This window comes from Rhinoderma darwinii, chromosome 13 (genome assembly GCF_050947455.1).
Source record: "Rhinoderma darwinii isolate aRhiDar2 chromosome 13, aRhiDar2.hap1, whole genome shotgun sequence".
Classification (NCBI taxonomy): domain Eukaryota; kingdom Metazoa; phylum Chordata; class Amphibia; order Anura; family Rhinodermatidae; genus Rhinoderma; species Rhinoderma darwinii.
Genome location: NC_134699.1, coordinates 36913561 through 36937580, shown reverse-complemented (window position 1 = coordinate 36937580; position 24020 = coordinate 36913561). Strand labels below are relative to the sequence as shown.

General features: G+C 42.1%; 1 protein-coding gene across 2 annotated transcripts in view; it reads right to left on the bottom strand.

The window, feature by feature from the left end:
- Positions 1 to 24020, bottom strand: part of ITCH (itchy E3 ubiquitin protein ligase) — a 47024-nt gene that overhangs the window by 8760 nt on the left and 14244 nt on the right. For both annotated transcript variants that reach the window (XM_075846178.1, XM_075846179.1), the window contains exons 2-15: positions 20713 to 20800; positions 17678 to 17819; positions 17430 to 17554; positions 12192 to 12320; positions 9460 to 9505; positions 7357 to 7508; positions 5913 to 6099; positions 5107 to 5202; positions 2433 to 2607; positions 1919 to 1979; positions 1729 to 1813; positions 868 to 996; positions 570 to 642; positions 155 to 226 (exon numbers count right to left, since the gene is read on the bottom strand). In XM_075846178.1, coding sequence (XP_075702293.1) covers positions 155 to 226; positions 570 to 642; positions 868 to 996; positions 1729 to 1813; positions 1919 to 1979; positions 2433 to 2607; positions 5107 to 5202; positions 5913 to 6099; positions 7357 to 7508; positions 9460 to 9505; positions 12192 to 12320; positions 17430 to 17554; positions 17678 to 17819; positions 20713 to 20779 — 1539 coding nt within the window. In that variant the 5' untranslated portion in view covers positions 20780 to 20800. The remainder of the gene's footprint in view (positions 1 to 154; positions 227 to 569; positions 643 to 867; positions 997 to 1728; positions 1814 to 1918; positions 1980 to 2432; positions 2608 to 5106; positions 5203 to 5912; positions 6100 to 7356; positions 7509 to 9459; positions 9506 to 12191; positions 12321 to 17429; positions 17555 to 17677; positions 17820 to 20712; positions 20801 to 24020) is intronic.

The following is a 24020-nucleotide window of genomic DNA, read 5'->3' as shown; positions in this document are numbered from 1 at the left end:
AGAGCCTCTGACTCGGACCCATCAGCATGAGGCTGTTTCCTCCAGACACTCCTAGGCGAGCGTCATCGCGTGAGACTCGCTTTGTAGGCGCTAGCGACAGGTCTTCTTTAAAGTGGAGTTTTACATTCTAATCATTTAGGTCTTGGTTACAAACCTGCTGAAAGGAATCCTCAAACAGGGTTTTCCTATTGACGGTTATTTTGATGTGTTGTGGCATAAAGAGTTGCTGTAATGAAAAAGTGGATCATTTACATAAAATTAATGACTATACAAAAAGTAGATCCACATTAGCATATAATTAAGTTTCTGCAAAATACAGTGCCATAGAAAATAGGCGAAGGAGTGTGTGTGTGTGTGTGCGTGTGCGTGTGCGTGTGCGTGTGTGAGCGAGAGTGGGTGCGCGCGCAGAGGTCCTATTACCAACAATTTAGCAGCCATTATTTACCCAGTTTTGAAAAGAACAGATTACTTGTGTATCCAGGGGTGTGGGGGTGTGTGTAGTTTTGAAAAGAACAACAGATTACATGTGTATCCAGGGGTAATGAAGCCATCTGAAAAGAAGTACTTACCTGACACCAGAACCTGAAGTATTGCACCTTAGCCTTGAAATCTCGCACATATGCAATCTGCGGTCCATTATCTCTGTACACAGGGAAAAAGGAGAGGCAGGTGATGACTATGATAGGATTGCTAGGTAGAATTGTCAGAAAACTAATACAAAGCAGCAAGTGACAGGAGTGTAAGGCTTTGTTTACAATGCATTTGCAGCTTAAGTATGTCGGGAAAGCTCCCAGCGCTAACAGCGAACATATCCATATAGCCCAGAGTATGAACAGCGCCTTATTCTCACAAGGATTGACAACTCACAGGGCAGATTTTCCAGTCCGAGGATCAATATAAGTAGTGGTTCTTCTATTGTGATCCACAAAATATGGAACCCCATCCACTGTAAACCTCATCTCCCAGCCCTCTGGCAATGGCTTTTCATTCAGTTGCCTGAAATAGACAAGGTACATATTAACACAATCATAGACACTGCACAAATAATCATTGATCACTACTCAAGCAAACGCCTGAATGTTTCGTAAATTCATCACGATTCTAAACGTTGGTTTATTAAAGAGAAACTGGTCAAAAAATGAACACAATATTTCCTTCATCCTCTAATGACTCGTGTCAGAAAAGATGTGCTGGTTTGGAAACTCGTGAATAAATGACACTTCTGGATCTGTACACGGCTGTGGATCCGGGTGACGCTCACTATAAAGAAATATGGGTGGTGGTAAAAACTGATACATGTCACCAGGGCTTATGCCCTCCTCATTTTACAGGGGAGAGAAGTCTGCTGGTCATAGAGAGAACTCATGGTGACATACGTGTAGTCACATGGTGTATCACATGACCCCTTTCAGCAACTCAAGAGTGAATAATGAAAAACTATTTGTACTGTGGTTTGCGTGCATCTCTCAGTCACAACCCCTGCTACAACCCCATATAGGAAGGACTTGACAGCGTGCATGGGTGGTCTATGGTGCCCATCAAGACTATGTAATGCTAAAAAATTGAATGCTTAACATTCCCCTGAAAAATAAGGGAAAAATGATTGTAATTATTGAACAAAATTCTGTGCCGACTATACTTCAATACTATATAGAATATGGAGTTACATCACAAGTATGCTTGAAGTCAAAAAGTTGAATAATCCTGTTCACCCACCACTTCACTTACCCCTGATTTCTTGGATCTTCCCACTGAGTTGTCCGTGTACTGTGATTCACAAAATACACTCGGCCATTTCCATCTGTCCGCTTTTCTACAAAAATGTAAGAAAAAACACAACGTAATGGCCCATTCAGGGGCCTTCATTTAAAAAGAACTAAATCTAAACCGACGAATAGCATGTAACCCTTATACCTACCCCATCCAGCAGGTAAGGGCCCCAGGGGATCATACTCTTTATTTTGACTATAATCTTGGTTCTAGAAGAAATAAAACAAAAAGAGGTTTTTGTTTTTTCAATAGTGCTACAGTGAATAATAAACTTTCTAAATCACTGGATAAATATATAGAACCCTCATGCCGACATGTACGCATGCAAGGTTAACCCTTTTGCTGCTGAGAGATGTTCACTTTTTGACAAATACAAATAAAACCTGACCTGCAAATAAAATCAGCTATTGAGACATTTTTTTTAAACAATGCTGGTCTATCTGTTTCTAGGAAAAAGTTAGTGAACTACAAATATGTCAGCCATTACAACTCGTTCAAGTTTTTTCAGTTTTGCGTTTCCGGATTCTATCTATTCGGCAATTCATCCACGGTTTAGTTTGCTTCTGCAGTGCAAACAAAAAAAACAAAACAAACACTGGTCTCCCTGAATGTGTTATGCACAGGCACCTTCATACCATAACTTTTCATTAAAGAGCACTTACCCCATAGATGAACCTCTGGTTGAACTGTTGCATTGCCCCTTGCAGCTGGTTACGCTGAAGCTGCCACTGCTCATAGTTACGTACAGATTCAACAGTGGGCCTCTGCCACGTGGTTGTCCGTGTTATGTGGTCTACATAGTAGATCCGCCCCATGTTATCTACACGACGCTCCCACCTGAAAATGACAGAAATTTTGGCAAAGGTCAGATAAAATATAGAAGTAAACATGAGTAAATAAAAATTCTAAATTATTTAAGCAGAAAAACAAGATAAATAGACCCAGCGCTCCTCACAGCAACCCAATGTTCTGTTTTTCTATATGTCCATAAACCAAACGATATGAAGCCCTTGATAAAAAAAAGCTTACAGCATCATTAGAAAGAATATGTGGTATCAAAGCATAAAAAATATCAGAAGGAAAAAAAAAAAAAAAACACCCTAGAAAACATACAATTTATGTAATAGTCAGAATTGTGTCAGTTTCCTTCCATCTCTTTCTTAAATGGCAGTCAGTACTGAGCCCAGTAAACATATCAATACTCCTGAAAAGACATATTACCGACTGTGGCAGCAGTCACTACTCAGCTGGGGGGTTCCACTTAGGTCCAGGTTTGGCAACAGCCTCCAGTTCACCCTCACTGCTGGCATCCTCTTGCTGCCGATCATATGCCAAGTCATGTGACTCCCGACTACAGTACAGCCTCAGCACCTGGCTTTAGCAGTGGATGATACTAGAGCACACAATAGTGTAAAACCCTTTATTATGCTATCGCATACTCATCCACTCTAGTATTGATACGTTTCCGCTTCACACAATACTGACTGCCTCTTGACAAAAGAAGAGAAGGAAAAACACACAATACGGACTATTACATAAATGATATGGTCCTCTGATATTTTTCTTCTTTTGCTGCTTAGAATACTTTGATACCACATATTCCACATCATGTTTTATGATGCTATATATTTACATTTTTTAGGTGCCATTATATAAGTAGATGATGTTTTTGGACATATAGAAAAACTAAACATTTGCTGTGAGAAGCGCTGGTCTATTTATCCTATTTTTTTTTTAGGGAGTTGTTAGGCCCAGTCCACACAGAGTTTTTGGTGGTGATTTTGACGTGGAAACCGCGTCTGAATCATTGACAAAAAACGTGCGAAACCGACTTCCATTGATTTCAATGGGAGGTGGAGGCGGTTTTTTTCCCCGAGCGGGAAAACAAGGCAGCATTTGTCCTTTCCTGCCGCGGTTCTGCCTGACTTTCCATTGAAATCAATGGGAGCCAGAAAATAGCGTTTTTTTTGCTCGTAGCGCTCAATGTTAAGTCTGCAGAAATTCCCGGCCGTGTGACACACGGCCGCAGTAGGAACATTAGACCCCAAATGGGGCTATTCACACAGCAGATTTTTTGACGGCACGGTAAACCGGGCCGTGAAAAAAATGGGACATGCTCTATTTTCTGCCGTTCTCCCGGCCCCCATAGAAATCTATGGGGCAGTGTAAAGAACGGCTGTCACTCGGATGTGATCCGACTGACGGCCAAGCTTTCTGCCGCTCTTTCGAACTAGGAGGTAATGCCCCTGTAGGTAATGCCACACAGCCCCCCCTGTAGGTAGCTCTACACAGCACCCTTTTACATAGCACCCCCCCATAGATGGCACCCCCTACCTTCCTGTAGAAGTCCCTGACTTCAATGTCCATATATGGAGAGTGAAGTCAGGGACTTCTCCTGGAGCAGAAACACCGGCCACAGCGCTGGGGATTCCACTTCAGAAGTCCCTGACGTCACTGTGTCCATATATGGATAGTGAAGGAAAGGACTTCTCCCGGAGCGGAAACACCGGCCACACAGCCGGGGATTCCGTTTCAGGAGTAGGGGTCCGGGCCAAGAGAATTCCCTGCCGTCACTGTCCATATATAGACAGTGAAGTCAGGGACTTCTCCTGGGGCGGAATCCCGGGCCACAGCTTCGGCAACGCTGTGGCCAGGGATTGGGGATTCCACCCCTACAGGGAGAAAAAAATACCCCCTTCCTCCTCCTCACATGCACTTCGTACTGTGAGGAGGAGCAGAGAGTGAACGAGTGGCAGAAAGCTCGGCCGTCAGTCAGATCACATCCGAGTGACAGCCGTTCTTTACACGGCCCCATAGACTTCTATGGGAGCCGGGAGAACAGTCGAAAATAGAGCATGTCCCATTTTTGACTGCCGTCAAAAAAAATCGGCTGGTGAATAGCCCTATTTGGGGTCTATTGTTCCTACTGCGGCCGGGAATCCCTGTCGTGTGAATAGGGCCTTAAAGCTGAATGTTTTTTTTCACAGCTGATCAAACACACAGACAAAAAAGTTTTGTTTTTTTTCAGTTCATATGAAAGTGGTGGTTAGAGTGTTCAGCAGAGGCTCTCTCTTTAGTAAAGAAAAATAAAAAGAGTTTTCTTTAAAATCCTTATGGGGCAAAAAAACAACAAAACACAACACTTCTTATTCTCGGTGCTTGATGAAAAAGAATACATTAGAGCAGTCGACATCAATTTTGATATTCCTGGTTTTTCGGCAATTACATTTATGCTTGGCCAAGCCGGCATTACACGTTAATTAAGAGTCTGCTTAATGAACAACTACCAAATGTCTCTGGTTAAATTTCAGCTTGATAAGATAAAGCCATACTTACCCAGGGGGAAGAGGTTCTGGTCTGTCCCATGTTGTCCTTTTAGCCACATGATCCACAAAATATACACGTCCATTATGATCCACACGCTGCTCCCAGCTGTAAGAAGGGACCAAGTAGAAAAGACTTAACATAACTGCACATATAGCACACATTCTTCGTACCCTGAAATGAACCTGCTAAATATGAAAAACAAAAATTCCTCAGAGCAATAATTTTCACAATATTCAAAAACTCTACAGCGAGATATGCATTCAGTCTCACATGTAAATCCTGCCAACAAGCCAATTGAAAGAGCTTCGGTCATCACATTTTCACCTCCCAAACCACTAATACCGGGAAGGATGATAGTTATTCAAACACAGCTAGGCCGCCCAAGTCAGTCCATCATGAACCATAAAAAAGTGCTTTCATTCCCCTGGGCGCCGTACCAATTGAACACTGAAGAGTCCTGCAATCCAGGAAGTGTCCTGCATTGTAAGCAGAAAGCATGTAGAATGCAGGATACTTCCTGGATTGCGGGACTCTTCTGCTCTCATTTGCATATGGCACCCGGAGAAATAAAATCCTTTTTTTTTTTTTATTGTTCACGATGGGCTATCATCCATCTCTATATAGCAGTATGGGAGACTAAAATGTCATGACAGACTCCCTCTAAGTAGTATGTCAAAAATGCTGGAGCATCAGTCTGAACACACTTCATACATTGCCTTTTACCACGTATTCACTTCAATAGAAAATAATCCTAAACTGGTTGAGAACTCCTCCAATCTCACTAAATGACACCTATTGCACCTCCACCTTCATACCCAGGAGGAAGGGCTCCTTGATTGACATTTCCGATTCTTTGGTTATCAACGTTGACTGGGGCAATCTGTCTGGAAACAGGCGGGGCACCAGGTGGTGCATCGATCTCTGGAGGAGGAGGAGGAGGAGGAGGAGGAGGAGGAGCATTGCCTGCCGGGTTTGCGGCTGGCTCTGAATTGTTGAAAAGAGCTAGAAGGAAGGCAAAGAATAATTTAGAGATTTTGATATGCACTTGAAAAAAAAAAGTTTAGTGTTTTTTATTTCTCTCATAATCAAAAAGTATAGGCAAGTACGTGTATAGCTGACGATGATTGTAGATGGAAGCTTTACCTCCAATTTGACCAGCATGTCACTAATTTTAACTATGTGGATACTGGTTGCTAAATGGCCTTACACACACTGGTTTAGTTTGTTCTGCTTTTCTAGAATTTTACATAAAGCTCTCTTGGAAATGAGGGATTTTAAGCAGGACTTATAATGTGGTGACAGAGCCTCTTTAAGTACCCTATCTTCTACATAATGTGAACAGTGCTGTAATGTAGATAACAGCAGTGTTTTTTATTTAGAAAAACTATCATTTTTGACGGAGTTATGACCAATTTTAGCTTTATGCTAATGACTTCCTTAATGGACAACTGGGCGTGTTTTTACTTTTTGACCAAGTGGGCGTTGTGGAGAGAAGTGTATGACGCTGACCAATCAGCATCATACACTTCTCCCCATTCATTTAGACAGCACATAGCGATATAGTTATATCGTTATGTGCAGCCACATAAACACACTATAACGTTACTGCAGTGTCCTGACAGTGAATATACATTACCTCCAGCCAGGACGTGATGTGTATTCAGAATCCTGACACTTCTGTAGCGTCTGTGTGATATTTACAGCAAGACAAGCGTAATCTCGTTTTAAATGACAGGTTACATCGTAATCTCACGAGATTACGCTTGTCCTGCTGTAAAAATCACACAGACGCTACAGAAGTGGTCAGGATTCTGAATAGACATCACGTCCTGGCTGGAGGTAATTTATATTCACTGTCAGGACACTTGAGTAACGTTACAGTGTGTTTATGTGGCTGCACATAACGATATAACTATATCTCTATGTGCTGTGTAAACGAATGGGGAGAAGTGTGTGACGCTGATTGGTCACTGATTGGTCAGCGTCATACACGTCTCTCCACAACGCCCACTTGGTCAAAAAGTAAAACACGCCCAGTTGTCCATTAAGAAACTCATTAGCATAAAGCTAAAATTGGTCATAACTCCGTCAAAAATGATTGTTTTTCTAAATAAAAAAACACTGCTATAATCTACATTACAGCGCCGATCACATCATGTACAAGATAGGCCACTTATAATGTGGTGACAGAGCCTCTTTAAACACAGCTTCCAAAGTCATTAAAATTTTTGTTGTAAAAATGAAGTTTTATCATCCTACATGAGATAGATGTCCTCTGAGGGGTAGGTGGTGGTGGTCGTGATGGTCTGGGTGGCCTGTTGGGTTTGAACCCTCCATTTGACAAGGATGGTGAATTGGTTTCATTGTTTCTATGGTTTTCACTAGGACTTGTGCCATCTGTAGTATCAGTACTGAAAAACAAATCAACAACCTTGGTTTAAGAGCTACACACAGCAACAATTACACAAAAAAAAAACCAACAACAATTTACCAGAGTGATGCTCAAAGTAGGATAAAAAAGACCTGAGGGATTCATTAAGGGGTCTCAAGGGTGATGGATCATGGTTGACGACGCGGTTGTGGTGCTTGCGTCATCTTGGTATCTGCGCTATACAGTGAGATCCATTGCTTCATCCAGTGAAACTCCCACATCATTGCTCACTATTCAGTGGTGGTGCTCGTTACAGAGTCAATAGGACTCGCTCTACCTGAGCTCCCTCGCTACAGGGCTTCTTAACTACATAAAATATGGTCTTATATATCCAGTAGGTTTGTCACGATACCAGAATTTGAACTTCGATACCGATCCTTCGTGTAGTATTGCGATACTCGATACCAAAACTATACTGTACCAACAATAATAATAAAAAAATAAAATAAGTCCTTCTATTTTCTGATGCGAGGCGCGTGGTGTGATGAATTTTGAACCTCCATGTGCCTCACATTAATAGTAATTAACCCCTTCATGTTCCTCACAGCTATAATGGACAACTTTGAGTTAATGTGTGAGGTACATGATGGGGTTAATTACTACTAATATGAGGCACATGGAGGTTCAAAATTCATAATAAATCGTGCTTTACTTTAGTAGAAAGAAAGCAGGTTATTTTTTTTTTTTAATAGCGTAAACATCATAAATGACGCTATAAATTTGTTATTACGGTCGCGACGATACCGAATGTGTATATTTTATGTATTGAGACTTTTACTTTAATGTTTATTGTAAAAGATGGGTGTTTTCACTGTTTTTATTTTTTTAAATTAAACATTACTTTAAATGTGCTGTCATAGATCTATATGGCAGTACATTAGCCTGTGGACTGATAGGTATGTCCTAACAACTGCCTGTGCACGAAGTATGCCCTAACAACAGCAAAAACGGTCAGACAGCCCTGGGGTCCTTCAATGGACCCTGGGCTGTCTGCCCATAAATGGTTTGTCCCTCGATCATGTCACAAGAATTCCCTGTGACGCGATCCAAAGGGCACCCCCCCTTTCTAATTTTCCCCTTGCATGCCGCGGTCAGCTTTGATCGCAGCATTCAAGGGAATAGCGGCGGAGAAGAGCTTTCTCTGATCTCCACCATTAGAGCAGGGCTGCGGCTGTGTAATACAGCCATTGACCCTCTCCTGACAAGTTTGCACGCCGCGGTCAGCATGAGGTGACGTGACCAGCACTGCACTAATGTGCGGCGGCGGAGCCGCCGGCACTGAAGACAGAGAACATCAGGCTAGACATGAATAGAAATAACTTTTTTTTTAAATTACTTACTAAAGGAGTCACCTAAACATCTGCTCATAGTGGGATTAATTGTGTATGAGCAACAGTGTGATTGAAGGGTTTTCTTAAAACAGCAGAGACAGTGCAGCCAGAGGAGTGGAATAATGTAACGATTATATAAGATAACATGTGGCGCACTCTCACTCAAGAATTACTACTATCAGGAACAGCTGGGGTAAAGTACTAAAGTAACAGATAAGATCATCGTTATTCCAACATCCAAAGTGTCCCTGACACTCATAGGTTTCACCATCAGTAAGAGTCAAAAGCTGGACCTCCACCACCTCTACAATGGGGGGGATGGCTCCCTAGTACTTTTGTTAAAACCAGAGGGTCATTTTCAAAAAATAATACTTTTTGTATGATTTATTGTTAATTTCCTTTAAATGATTTGTATACCTCAGATGTTTTTTTTGCACCTAGTTCAGAGTATTCAGAAAAAGACCGACAAGGTCTCTCCATCAGGCAATTTCACTTTTTTGCTCACTAAAGTTTAAAATATCTGTCATAACTCCAAACAGTATACATAAACCAGTTGCTATTTGTACGATTTGACATCTGTGAATATAGCATTGCACTTACCTAGCAAAAGATGAATCCATCTGTACTCTTGAGTTATCAGTGGAAGCTACAGAACAGAAGAAATACCATAAAATCAACATTCCCTGAACATTTACCTGCTATAGATGTTACTAAAATCGATTTGCGTGATTTAATCTATATCAATCTCTCTACAAAAGTTTTGTAGCCACAACCATCAATTGTAAATCTAGTACTGGGTGAGTGTTGTCCAGTTTAGAAAACCCATTTTATACACCATATTTGGGAATTCTGAGGATCCTCATCTCAGCCAGAGAGAGCAGTAACAAAGAAACAAACAAAAAGTTCTTGAGGACCTGTCCTGGTATTATATATATATTGATATGAATGGGCAAGGTGTAACACCTAGTTTCTCCTGTGGTTGCGCTGCAGGAAAATTTAGCACTTAGTGCCAGGCTTCCCTACAGATTACAGCTGATCGCTTGGAGTCCCAGGAGGGGCACACTTTATAATCCGCTTGTCATGGGACCCGTCTAACAAGTAGAGATTGTCCAAAGTGGAGAACCCAAAATAGTGTTCTAGTTTTTGCATCCTCACATTCCATCATCCATCATTTTTTTTAAATTGATTTTAAGGCTATGTAGCTAGTTGAGGCCTTTTTTTTCCCGGGACACGATGTTGCCACATATACACCCGAAATTAAGGTCTTAAAATATACATTTTATAAACTTTTTTTTATAGACCGTGTTGGAGGGACACTCCGTATTAGACTTAGAGACACACCCTATTGACCAAGGGAATGGCAACTCTCGGCTGTCTATTTATTCATACATTTCCGGGAAGACTAAGATGAAAGGTGAAATGCAGACTTTAGTATTTACTAAATCGACACGTCAGGAGAGCTGACAAGCCCTCTTTAAATATCAAACAAACAATCAAGGATAAAAAGATTGCACTACTTTTGAAAGGGTGGTACTCTTGCCTACACTACAATGTACTATATACCAAACTAAATTAATTCACACACACCTATTCCAATATTTATAAATAAAAATATACATTTATTCATAGATACATATATTCTTATACGGTAACATTTCTTTAATCTGTCATCAATATATTACAAGTCTAAGATTATGAAATATTCTGGATTATAAAATGGTCATAGAATATCACTTGTAGGGCCCTGTTCACACAGTTTTGTGGCGCTACGGCGTTGTTTTGTCACACGGGAACCGTGTCTGAAAACACGTCCCATTGATTTCAATGGGAGGTGGAGGCGTTTTTTTTCCGGGAGCAGAAAAAAGAACAACTTGCGCGGGAAAAAGAAACGTCATGCCCTTTCTGTCTCTGACCTCCCATTGACATCAATGGGTGGAAGAAAAAGCCGTTTTCACTGTGTTTTTTTTGTCTGTGTCCGAAAAACGCTGCCAAAAACGCAGCAAAGAGCGCAGGCAGTTCAAAATCTGCAAAAAAAATAATTCAGTGTGAACAGGGCCTAACAGTGGCATCCGTCACTCATAGGCTTTAATGGTGTCCGTTTAACTGTGGTCATGAACTCTCATAACCCGGTTCATGGTGTATCCGTTAAATGGATACCATTATAGCCTATGGGTGACTGATGCCACTGTTAGGTATCCATTACTGGCCTCTGTTTAAAGAATACGTCAGGAAGCTCCAGTGACACAACTGCTCCCACGGAGCTGACATTCTGTTACATCACGGGGAGACAATATCTCAAATGTGCACTCAGAGAGGCCAGAGTGAGTGGGTGGGGCAGCTTCCTCTGCGTCGGGAAGCTCCAGCAATAACTGCCCATATATGGACAATTACGTAACTGGAGCTTCCCAACGTATACTTTTAACGGATGCCAGTGACAATTGCAATACAGTTGCCTTCATCACCCATAGACTATTATGGCATCCGTAACATGAGTAAAAAATTTTTTTACTGGATGCCTCTGGATATAATAACCAAGGTTGACGGCCGCTGACCACTGCCTACTCGGGAACTACGGCGTGTGTTGGTTCCTGGTCCCCACTCCAGTAGGGTGCGCGTGCGTGCTCTGGTAGTCTCAAAGGGGCAGCGTGCGCACCACTAAGTGTTTCCCTAGCCTATCCCTGTATACCCTGGGAAATATAATCTGGCCCGCCCTATTCCCCAATGCCTGAGCAATGTTGTATCTTTCCTATGATTGTCTTGCAAATGGTTCCTTAGCCGTTTCCAGTCTCTGTGTCTAGTTCGAGGGCCTAAGAAGAGTGTCCGAGCCGACTTCACCATCTGTGTCCGACAGTGACTGTGCTTGAGCATGTGGGAGTCGGGAGGTATAGCTGACGGCCAACTGCTATTGTAAATGTTTCCAAAAGCTTAAAGTCATGATGTGATACCATACCAACACATAGCTAAACAGGTGTGATAGAGGGCGGTAGCAACAATATGGAAGATTGAACCAAGACAAGACAGGTTACGCTGCTACTGCAGCAGCACCAACCTGTAGCCACAGCCATAATATGGTTTAACAGAGGTCCAATTTTTGTGTTATTACTAGCAGTAAACAAAAAGGCAAAAAATACAATTATATATAAACTACTAAAGGACTGAGACAGATACTTAGAGACCAACTTATTTTGTGATAGATGTAACACCGCATTAGGAGTGGTATAGGACCATAGTGTAATTTAGCAAAGTAGTGTAATAAACTAAACACCAACTATGCGTAGGGGTAGCGATAACTCCTCTTAATAGATCTTTTGGGACACACAATCACACCTTACCTGACACACAAGTAGCATCTCCATTGACCAACAGCTCTGGATCTACCTGCATCCCATTGAGACACACGGATAGGTCACCCACAGTCTCTCTGTCTCCTTGAAGCTGTAAGTTCACAATCACTTCCTCCACTGAAATAAAACCGTGAAAAATATAGTCTACAATCATCCAGTCTGTACAATGCATTGTTGAAATATACTAAAAGGTACTAAAGTACTTAACCACAAGAACAAAAAGGCCAAGTTTTTCAACATATTAGCAAACTTTCCAACAGTCTAAACTGTCACTTCACCCATCACAGGGGTCGTCACCCAGACTCATGTAAGGTATATCTCTACCTAGTGCAGCAATATGGGAGAGGAGGATGTATCACTGCATAGCTAGGTAGATCTGCTGTTTAGAACTTAGGAGAGCTGTAATAGTGGTCACGACGGAGCTGTAATAGTGGTCACGACGGAGCTGTAATAGTGGTCACGACGGAGCTGTAATAGTGGTCACGACGGAGCTGTAATAGTGGTCACGACGGAGCTGTAATAGTGGTCACGACGGAGCTGTAATAGTGGTCACGACGGAGCTGTAATAGTGGTCACGACGGAGCTGTAATAGTGGTCACGACGGAGCTGTAATAGTGGTCACGACGGAGCTGTAATAGTGGTCACGACGGAGCTGTAATAGTGGTCACGACGGAGCTGTAATAGTGGTCATGACTGAGCTTAGCTCTGGCTTTAACAATACACATTTTGCTAGAAAGGAGAATCTGTATAAAAGAACTGGTTAATAACATTCCTATACTGCCCTTTAATGAGATCTGTCTGCTTGCAGATTAATTTTCAGATAGGGAGTCTAATAAATTACATAAAAACAAGCAGCTTGTCCCTGCTGTTGCATTCATTCAAACCCCCCTCAAACTCCTGATCGAGGTTCAGGGGAAGGGAAGGGTGCAAAAGGGCACTCACTATACAGAAAATTTTCCTTGGCCGATTGCCTGAGAGGGATCACAAGACTATGAACATTAAACAAAAAGATGCCCTAATTTAAAGAAATCTGTCTGGTGATTGATTCTCATGAGACAGAGGCACTTTGACTAAGATCATGTATAAGATATCCATAAAGGATTATACTAGCAAATGTAAGCTGCTATCTACAACATTACGGAGAACACCACTAACAAACAGATCGACTAATATCTACAGCGGCTAACAATGCTCCTCGGCTGGATGCCAGTCACAGTATTTTTTGTAGGTTCCGCTGGACCTATTGGGCTAAGTCGTAGTATCGGTGGATTACTGCAATGATCTACGGTTTTTGTTGAAATAAAATGGTTAGCGAGGATTGTGTGGGGGAGTTTTTATTATTTCAATAAAAATATTTTCTTATAGGTCTGTGTTTTTTTAATACTTTATTAGTGCCAGGATAATGGCAGTGTTCTGTTTGACGACATTCATTACTAAGGTGGGGTTTAGTGTGAGCCAGTAAAAGGGCTAGCAGTAACCCCCCCATTATTACCCAGGTACCCACCGCCACCAGGGATGCTGGGAAGAGCTGGGTATAATCCAGTACTGGACCTTCTGTAATGGACAGGTACTGGGGCAGCCACAGGCTGGTGGTATGAGGCTGGGAAGGGCTGATTTTTAAAGAAAAAAATGAAGTGGGTTCCCCCTATTTTTTATAATCAGCCAGATACAACATAGCAGCAGCCTAGCATTACCAGGATGGGAAGGGACACCATTTTTGGCCCTTCCCAGCCTCATAATACCAGCCTGCGGCCACCCTGGTGCCTGACCATCACAACAGATGTTCGGGTACTGGATCGTACCCGGCTCTTCCCAGCACCCCTGGTGGCTGTGGGTACCGTGGTAATAATGGGGGGTTACGGCTAGCCTTTTTACTGGCTAACACTAAGCCCCGCCTTAGTAATGGATGTCGCCAAACAGACAACTGCCATTATCAAGGCGCTAATATAGTATTAAAAAAAAAAAAAAAGACAATGTATTTTTATTGAAATAAAAACTCCGCCACACAACCCTCTTTATTTAAATAAAAAAACAAAAACCAAAAACGGAAACCCCGTACACAACCCCTCCCAGACAAACTCGTACAAGGCACCCTGTACACACCCCCGCACAAGCACCCTGCATTCACCCCCAAACACTCCCGCGACCCACCATGTAACCCCCCAACAGCACCCTGCACGCACCCCCACACAAACACCCCTGCAAACCACCACATAAACCCCCTCCCCCCACAGCACCCTGCAAGATCCCCCCCGGACCCTGCACACACCCGCGATGATCGATAGATAGAGATAGATAGATATGCAGATACATGGATAGAGATATTTGGAAAAAATAAAAAAAAGAGTGTTTTATTATTACTATTACACTGTTCTCCCTCTCCTGACAGCCGGCCAGGAGAGGGAGAAATTAGAGCAGGTTTGTGGGGGAACACGACGAGGTCGGGCCGCCAGACACCCCCTGCATGCACGCACACACCCAACCTGCTATGTTGCCGGGCTTCGACAAGGTGGCGCCGGCTTTCCGCCTACAAACCAGCTTCTATGCTGGTCACAGTGCATGCGCAGTTCAGAGGTAGAACGCCAGAAACACAGGCTAGAGAGACGGGAGCCGTTCCTATGTCTTATGCCCAGTAGCTACCATATTGAATCTGTGTACGTGTCGTTAAGAGACACATACACAGAAGCAATAAAAAATGGCAGCCGTCACAAAAAAAAAAAAACTCATGTAAAAAATATACAAATTGAATATAATATTAAAGAGGCTCTGTCACCAGATTTTGCAACCCCTATCTGCTATTACAGCAGATCGGCGCTGCAATGTAGATTACAGTAACGTTTTTATTTTTAAAAAACGAGCATTTTTGGCCAAGTTATGACCATTTTTGTAGTTATGCAAATGAGGCTTGCAAAAGTCCAAGTGGGCGTGTTTAAAAGTAAAAGTCCAAGTGGGCGTGTATTATGTGCGTACATCGGGGCGTTTTTAATACTTTTACTAGCTGGGCTTTCTGACGAGAAGTATCATCCACTTCTCTTCAGAACGCCCAGCTTCTGGCAGTGCAGACACAGCCGTGTTCTCGAGAGATCACGCTGTGACGTCACTCACTTCCTGCCCCAGGTCCTGCATCGTGTCGGACGAGCGAGGACACATCGGCACCAGAGGCTACAGATGATTCTGCAGCAGCATCGGCGTTAGCAGGTAAGTCGATGTAGCTACTTACCTGCAAACGCTGATGCTGCTGCAGAATCAACTGTAGCCTCTGGTGCCGATGTGTCCGACACGATGCAGGACCTGTGAGTGACGTCACAGATCTGCACTGCCAGAAGCTGGGCGTTCTGAAGAGAAGTGGATGATACTTCTCGTCAGAAAGCCCAGCTAGTAAAAGTAGTAAACACGCCCCGATGTACGCACATAATACACACCCACTTGGACTTTTACTTTTAAACACACCCACTTGGACTTTTGCAAGCCTCATTTGCATAAATACAAAAATGGTCATAACTTGGCCAAAAATGCTCGTTTTTTAAAAATAAAAACGTTACTGTAATCTACATTGCAGCGCCGATCTGCTGCAATAGCAGATAGGGGCTGCAAAATCTGGTGACAGCGCCTCTTTAAATTGAATAAAAACCTTTCCTTTAAATGTGGTCCCCACTTCTTTGCAACAACCAAAGCAAACATGTGGAGTTATAAATGAAATGGTGATTGGAGTAAAATCCTGAGACTGAAGAGTACTTCAAAAGCCAAAATGGTGAATATATTACAACGCTTGGGATTATGCTAATATAGCACCAACATATTCCCTAGCGCTGTACAGAGTGCCCTTGGTCCCATCAGTCCCTGTCCCCATCGAGGCTTACAATCTAAAATCCAAATTAACCCATTCAGTATGTTTTAGGAGTGTGGGAGGAAATCTGAACACCCAGAGGAAACCTACGCAAACACGGGAAGACTATATAAACTTGGATTCGAACCACGAACCCAGCGCTGCAAGGCAACACTGAACCATCTGCTGCCCACATTTAGAAAATATTCTATCTAGTGTTTATAATGTTGAAAAAAGCTTAGCTAAATAATAGGTTTCATATCACTATGCAATACAAAGAGCAACAGACTGAGTCTACAAAGAGCCATAGTCCAAGGGCACCTAGAACTTGAGGCCTATCTAGAGTGATCCCCGAACATGACTCATTCCACAACTGCTCCTGTTTTGCTTTTAAAGGAGTTGTCCACAAGATAGGTGAGAGTTGTCTGATCGCTGGGGGCCCCATCGATCCCAAGGACAGGGGGGTCCTGAGCCCTCATACCACCTCACTGCACCTGCCGCAGTGAGGATACGCTTAAAGAGGCTCGGTCACCAGATTCTCAAATCCCTATCTCATATTGCATGTGATCGGCGCTGCAATGTAGATTACAGTAACGTTTGTTTTTTTTTTAAAAACTTTCATTTTTAGCCAAGTTATGAGCTATTTTATATATATATATATATATATATATATATATGCAAATTAGGTTTGAAATGGACAACTGGGCGTTTTTTTTTCGTTATGTCCAACTGGGCGTGTATTGTGTTTTTAACTGGGTGTGTTTACTCGTTTTACTAACTGGGCGTTGTGAATATGAAGTGTATGATGCTGACGAATCAGTGACCAATCAGCATCATGCACTCCTCTCCATTCATTTACACAGCACATAGTGATCTTACTAGAACGATGTGCAGCCACATACACAAGTGTCCTGATAATGAATACACATGACCTCCAGCCTGGACGCCATGTGTATTCAGAATCCTGACACTTCTGAATCCTTTCTGTGAGATTTCCAGCAAACCACGCGTAATCTCGCGAGATTACGAGGTAAACAAGATTTTGTTTCCCTTGCTGGAAATCTCACAGAAAAGATTCAGAAGTGTCAGGATTCAATACACGCCCAGTTGGACATAACGAAAAAAAACCGCCCAGTTGTCCATTTCAAACCTCATTTGCATATATATATATATATATATATATATATATAAATAAAATAGCTCATAACTTGGCCAAAAATGAACGTTTTAAAAAAAAAAACAAAAAAACGTTACTGTTATCTACATTGCAGCGCCGATCACATGCAATAGGAGATAGGGATTTGAGAATCTGGTGACAGAGCTTCTTTAACAAAGAAGTGAAACCGCAATAGTGAAACAACAGCACTAGGACTGTAAGTGGTATTAGTCTGTATACTTACACTTCATATTATTAGCAAGTAAGGTTTCCTGCAGGTTCAACGATGCGGTGCCGAGGAGAGCATCGGATTTTAATGTCTGATGGCTCCATACACGAAAACTTAACACACTGAATGGGGTAACAATGCTGCAGAGAGAAAAAAGAAAACATGGACAAGTTAGATGTGGACTTTTAGTCCTTTCATTTTTTGACCCGGGCTGCAGACGGTGCCCGTCCCGAGTCTTCTCATCTTTATAGGTAATCACTTACACAGTAATGTGCTGCTTCCATTTGGGACTGTGTGTGTTATTCCGAGTTTCTGTTTTCTTTGATTGTCCATCGACCGACACTTCCACATATGGACTTGGACCAAACCAGTTCTTTCGGCTGTCTTTCAGTTTAGCGGATATGACTAGGTTAGAAAAATAATGATTATAGGTTTGTTTCAACACCCAAAATTTTTTAATTTAATATATAATGCAATTTAAAAAAAAACAAAAAAAACATTGGTGTTACCTAGAGATAAGGCAAACTCTGGGAAAATCTCCTATTTTAGAATTTGTGAAAAGATCACACTGGTGAATTCTGTGATTTAAAACCATCACCGATTTCCAGAAGTAATGGACGCTAAACCCCTTTGGCACTGCACAGAGATTTCTGATACTGAAAATCCTATCAGGCGATCAGTGAATTGAACGGCCCTTTCCTCAGAACGTTGTGTCAGATTTCCAGTAACAAAAATCACCAACCAGTGCCAAATGGGTACAAGCGTTCTATGAAGTCAGTTTATACTGGAAATAAGTGGCTGAGATCACAGACACCCCAAAGTGCCATCTTTGTATCTATGGCATTTCAGAAGATCTCTAACTGGATTTGTGCTCCAGGCAAAAAAAGTAAAATTGCAGCTTTTTGGATAGTCCTATTAAACGCTACATCTTCCAAAAAGTGTTATTTACCTAAAAACGGCCATTCCATAGATCCCCCGCTGTCCTCTACTAGGCCACTGCTGAAGCCTGACTTGCCCTTGACCAGCGAGGAGCACTGGGCACACAGCATAGGAGATACTACAATGGTAAACTGCAGTGATTGGCAAATGTATCATTCTCTATGCAGAACACCAGCGCTGCTTGGTAGTCAAGTTTAAAGAGGCTCTGTCACCAGATTTTGCAGCCCCTATCTGCTATTGCAGCAGATAGGCGCTGCAATGTAGATTACAGTAACGTTTTTATTTTTAAAAAACGAGCATTTTTGGCCAAGTTATGACCATTTTTGTAGTTATGCAAATGAGTCTTGCAAAAGTCCAAGTGGGCGTGTATTAGGTGCGTACATCGGGGCGTTTTTAATACTTTTACTAGCTGGGCGCTCTGATGAGAAGTATCATCCACTTCTCTTCAGAACGCCCAGCTTCTGGCAGTGCAGACACACAGCGTGTTCTCGAGAGATCACGCTGTGACGTCACTCACAGGTCCTGCATCGTGTCAGACAAGCGAGGACACCGGCACCAGAGGCTACAGTTGATTCTGCAGCAGCATCAGCGTTTGCAGGTAAGTAGCTACATCGACTTACCTGCTAACGCCGATGCTGCTGCAGAATCAACTGAAGCCTCTGATGCCGGTGTCCTCGCTTGTCTGACACGATGCAGGACCTGTGAGTGACGTCACAGCGTGATCTCTCGAGAACACGCTGTGTGTCTGCACTGCCAGAAGCTGGGCGTTCTGAAGAGAAGAGGATGATACTTCTCTTCAGAGCGCCCAGCTAGTAAAAGTATTAAAAACGCCCCGATGTACGCACCTAATACACGCCCACTTGGACTTTTACTTTTAAACACACCCACTTGGACTTTTGCAAGCCTCATTTGCATAACTACAAAAATGGTCATAACTTGGCCAAAAATGCTCGTTTTTTAAAAATAAAAACGTTACTGTAATCTACATTGCAGCGCCTATCTGCTGCAATAGCAGATAGGGGTTGCAAAATCTGGTGACAGAGCCTCTTTAAGGACAAAAGAGGCTTTAGCCCGGAATTTACACCGAATTTCCCCCCTCCACACACTTTAGCCCTGTTCACACAGTGTGCATTTGATACGTTTTTCAGCATGTAAAAAGCGCAGAAAAACGTGAAAAAACAACCCCACATGAGTTAAGCTTCCCATTGACATGAAATGCACAACGTAAGTGCATACGATGCATTTGTTATGTGCGTTTTAACAAAACGAGTAGTGTAAAAAAAAAACATCAGGTCAATTCTTTGGCACCGAAAGCGCGCGCAAAACATGTCAAAAAATGCAACGAATATGCGTCAAAAACGCATGTAGTTTAAAAAGCTCTTTACAAAAAGCACTAAACTTTGACACAGCGTTTTTTTTTAGTGCCGTGTGAACAAGGCCTAAATTAAATGGATTCACACATCAAAATCTTTTCAAATGGGTCATTAACTTGCATGAACACTCTCTGCAGTACTTATTACGAGTGCTCTCATTTCATAGTTCTAACCGCATGGTTTATCTATAAATAAATTGTAATGTTTGCTGTGGAAAAACACCCAAACACTCTGATCTGAATGTTTCGGGAAGCTTTTATATTTCCTTACAGAGTAGGTGGCCTTGATAGATTCCATTTGACTTGGGGTCCTTTTACATGGCCTGATATGGGCCGTGAAATCGAGTGTCGATCAACGAGACAGCTCATTTATCATCTCTCAATTGCTCCATTCACAATGTATGGGGATAACATGGCTGCCAACAGCACGTTATAGGGGCAGTTACTTTTTTCTAAAATTTTCAGCTTAAAACCAGATATTTGGGCTCTTCAATTCTGGTGTTTTTATAACCTTAGGTGTGAATGTAGACATAGGTATTAAAGGTATGTATGAACCCTGCACGTAATAAACTTTTATTTTTAGGATGTGTGGTGCATCTAATTTTCTATTTTAGGTCACACTTTCAGCCACAAATATGTATTTTATTTTTATCAAAAAATTGCACTGACAAAATTGCATGACGATGCCTTTATGTATCAAGGGTCGAGTGGCATTTTGACAATTTGCCATATGTTAACTTAAGAGAATATATAGTATGATTTTTTTTATTTTTGTAATTTATTATTATTTTTCTACACGTCAAAAGTGTAAAAACTGGCATGGCTACCAGAGGTGCCACATGTAAAAAAAAAAGACCTGAGCAGAGAAAGGGTCAATATAGAAAAACATTGTTGGAGTTTTCCAGTAATTACTTTAGACCCCTTATCATTATTGCAGTATAAAAAAGAAAGAAAATGTCACTGTAACTCAGAAAACGGAGCACTCACCAGTAACCTGAAGTTGCGATTTCATGGTGAAGCCATTTACTGTCGGTTTTGGTGTTCCGCCATCCATTTCCCTTCTTCAAATCTGTGTCTGCAAGTAAAGCACGCGGAAGAATGAGTTATTGGATATCAAAATAAAAATGTATTACTAATCACGTCCGCAAACTGGGTGAAAAACTCTGCAGCCCGACCAAGTATGAGAGCCTAGGAAATACACTCTAATACGGGCACCAATTTTCCACAAGTTTCCGGACCTTATTACAATAGTTGGAGGCCTACTCCCATAATGTATACCACCATCACCTACTGAAGAAACGTCATCAAGGCAGAGAAGTTTTGATAATTTGGATATAATGAAAATAATAAAATTTAGATATGAAGTCTCTTACGCAATTGCTGCCCATTTATCCCAAAGCCTTAAATGAAGAAGTAACCCTCAACAAATGTCATCTGCTTTAAAATGCCTGACAGCAAGTTTATAACCAGAACGGACTAGTCATGTGAGACCAAAATAAAAAAAAGTACCCTGAATAAACAAATAAAATAAATATTAACTCTGCGGCCACCTTCACAAAACGCATAATAATGTATTCCCGAGTGCACAGCGGCACATCTCATTGGAATGTAAGAAAACCAGAAATAATGCGTTGGAAATGACAGCACCGGTATGGAGGAGCAAGCCGTGAATCATGCTGCAGTACCCTAGAATGCTCGCCATACGTAGCGCAACACTAGACATCAGAGGAACTTCTACAAATCGTAATCTTCAACTTGAAGATACGAATGTGAAAAGAAAAAAAAGACAATACAATGATAACATAAGGGAAAATGATGCAAAAAGCAACACTCTGATCCTGAGCCGCAGCCTGTACAAAGCAGATCATAAACCCGTCAATGGATTCATTAATAATCAATGGCGCTTACGTGCAAGTATGCAGCTCGCCAAGGAGAAAAGTCACCTTACGTTTATGAACATTTCCTAAATCGCCTTCAATAACTGGCCTCAATATAGGTGCAGGTTTTAACTCCAAGTCAGGGTGTTAGGAAGAGGCGGCAAGAGGTTACTCTGTTGATATTATGGGGTAGCTAAACTTTTAAAAAACTTTTGACATGTCATAGCGACGTGTCAAATGTTTTGATCCGTGAGGGTCCGAGCACTGAGCCCACTGATCTCGCTCTATTGAGCCCATACACCGTTAGCTCGGCTTTCCGAGGAATACCAATCAGGAACGAAGTGGTACTGCGCTCACCTCCACCGATCAAAACGTTGTTTTGACAGAATCAAATGACTGATCCGGTGCACAACTGAGACAAACGTAAACCATTGGCACCGGATCCGTCACCATTGAAATGATTGGTGATGGAAACGGAAACCTCTGGTTTCCGTTTGTGTCTGTCAGGGGTCTGTTCTGACAGAAAGCTCAGACGGAACGTCGGAACGGAGCCCTAGCGCAGATGTGAAGAAAGCCTTACTCATTCTTTTATAACATAATAAAACATAAAAGAGGAGAATTGAATTGTAACAAGTAGTCAATTACATTGGTTGGCTAGAAGCATACCACCCCCCCCCCCCTCTTTCCAGGAGATACCACACATCGTCATAAAGAGTTTCCTTCCTTATAGAGGATGTGAGCATGTTGGGGACAAGTTGATATGTACAGCCAACCGAGACGCATGTAGCCACACAACACATTCACACCTCAGACAATCAGCCGTACGTACACGCCATCACTACACATTCACACTTCAGACAACCAGAAGCACTTCTTGACTCACCCCAATCCCCAACACAAACCCCTACCGAGAGGAGGCATGTTCAGTCATCTGGACCAACTTTTCTCAAATTTGTACGGACATTTCCTATGAGTATACAGTTTTTGATATAGGGGTACATATTTATTGATAAGTTGAAGCCAATGTACAATACTCGGAACCGCTGTCGCCTTCCAGGACATGATAATGACCTTTCTGGTGCAGAAAAGTGCAAAACGAAAGAAAATCTAATCATAACAGCCGGTACTGCCTCATTCAAGACCCCCAAAAAGCAAACCTGAGGGGGTGAGATGCAGCGGAAAACAGGAGTGGTCATGGAGAAATGAACGACCAAAAGGGCGAGATCTTAGGGCATATCCATACACGATGAAGAGAAGTGCCAACGTCAGATTAGCATCTAAAATATGTATCAGAATTGGAGATACCAACTCTATTAAGACATACCAGTGTATAAAATATTCTGTGTAGGAATCTGGACTAAAAGTTTAGTTACACTTTAAAGGAGTTTTCCCAGGAGTAATAAATGGAGTTCTATATAAATTTATGTTGTGAAAATGTAAACATTAATATGTGGCGTACCAATTTCTCCTCTTATGAAGTGGCAAATTAATGATGGTCCATGTAATATTTGGATAGACCGTGTCTGCAGTGGCAAACTGCTCTGGCTCATTGAAGGGGGTACTTAGAGGGTGCCCCCTCTATGATCTCCATATACTCTAATAAAGCATATGGACAGGGGTTGTGACTGCTTAAAGACCCAACCAATTTTGGCTTGAATTTTAGCAGTCACAACTTTTATTTTTCAATTTACATACACTTAGGAGGGTATTGTTTTTCTGCAGGCCAGTTCTGTTTTGATAAAACTGCCCCAGTGTGTTTGTTTAATTTTGGAGATTGTTACAGGGATACCAAATACAAAGTTATTTGTTTTTTTTTACGTTTTAATCACTCAATAAAAAACCGGGGAAAAATGTTCCAATGCGTTCATGCCTGTCAATGGCAACTACATATAGCAGCCATGGGGGCCTTAGGCCCCTAGTTGTCATACTTAACAGTCGACCCCGCAATCGAGATCCATCCCTTTGTTTTTACCACTCCGATGCCGTTGTCAGTATTGACTGCGGCATCTGAGAAGTTAAATGGCTGAGATCGGAGATAACTGGCTGCAGCAGGAGACTTCCCCCTTCTGCCCCGCCTGTAGTAGGACATTTAGGATTGCTGAACCTCACCCCCGCATTCACCAGCCAAAAATAGAACAGATATATAGGAAATTAACCTCTGTGTACTCTGCAGGATTTCTACACAGTCGAGTCACATTTTTAGGACAACCTCCTACTTTCGACGTCGGCAGCGTGTAGCCCATGAAGGGACGTGCCGTGGGCTGGATTTGTGGGTACATAAGGTGTGTGATAGGCTGTCTGAACACACATCACTTGTTGTTGCCATGGATAAAAGGGGCAATCAGAGTTGCAAAAAGGGATGATTATTGGCTTTCGGGCAGAGGGTGGCAGTATATCTCAAACAGCGCAGTTTGTGAA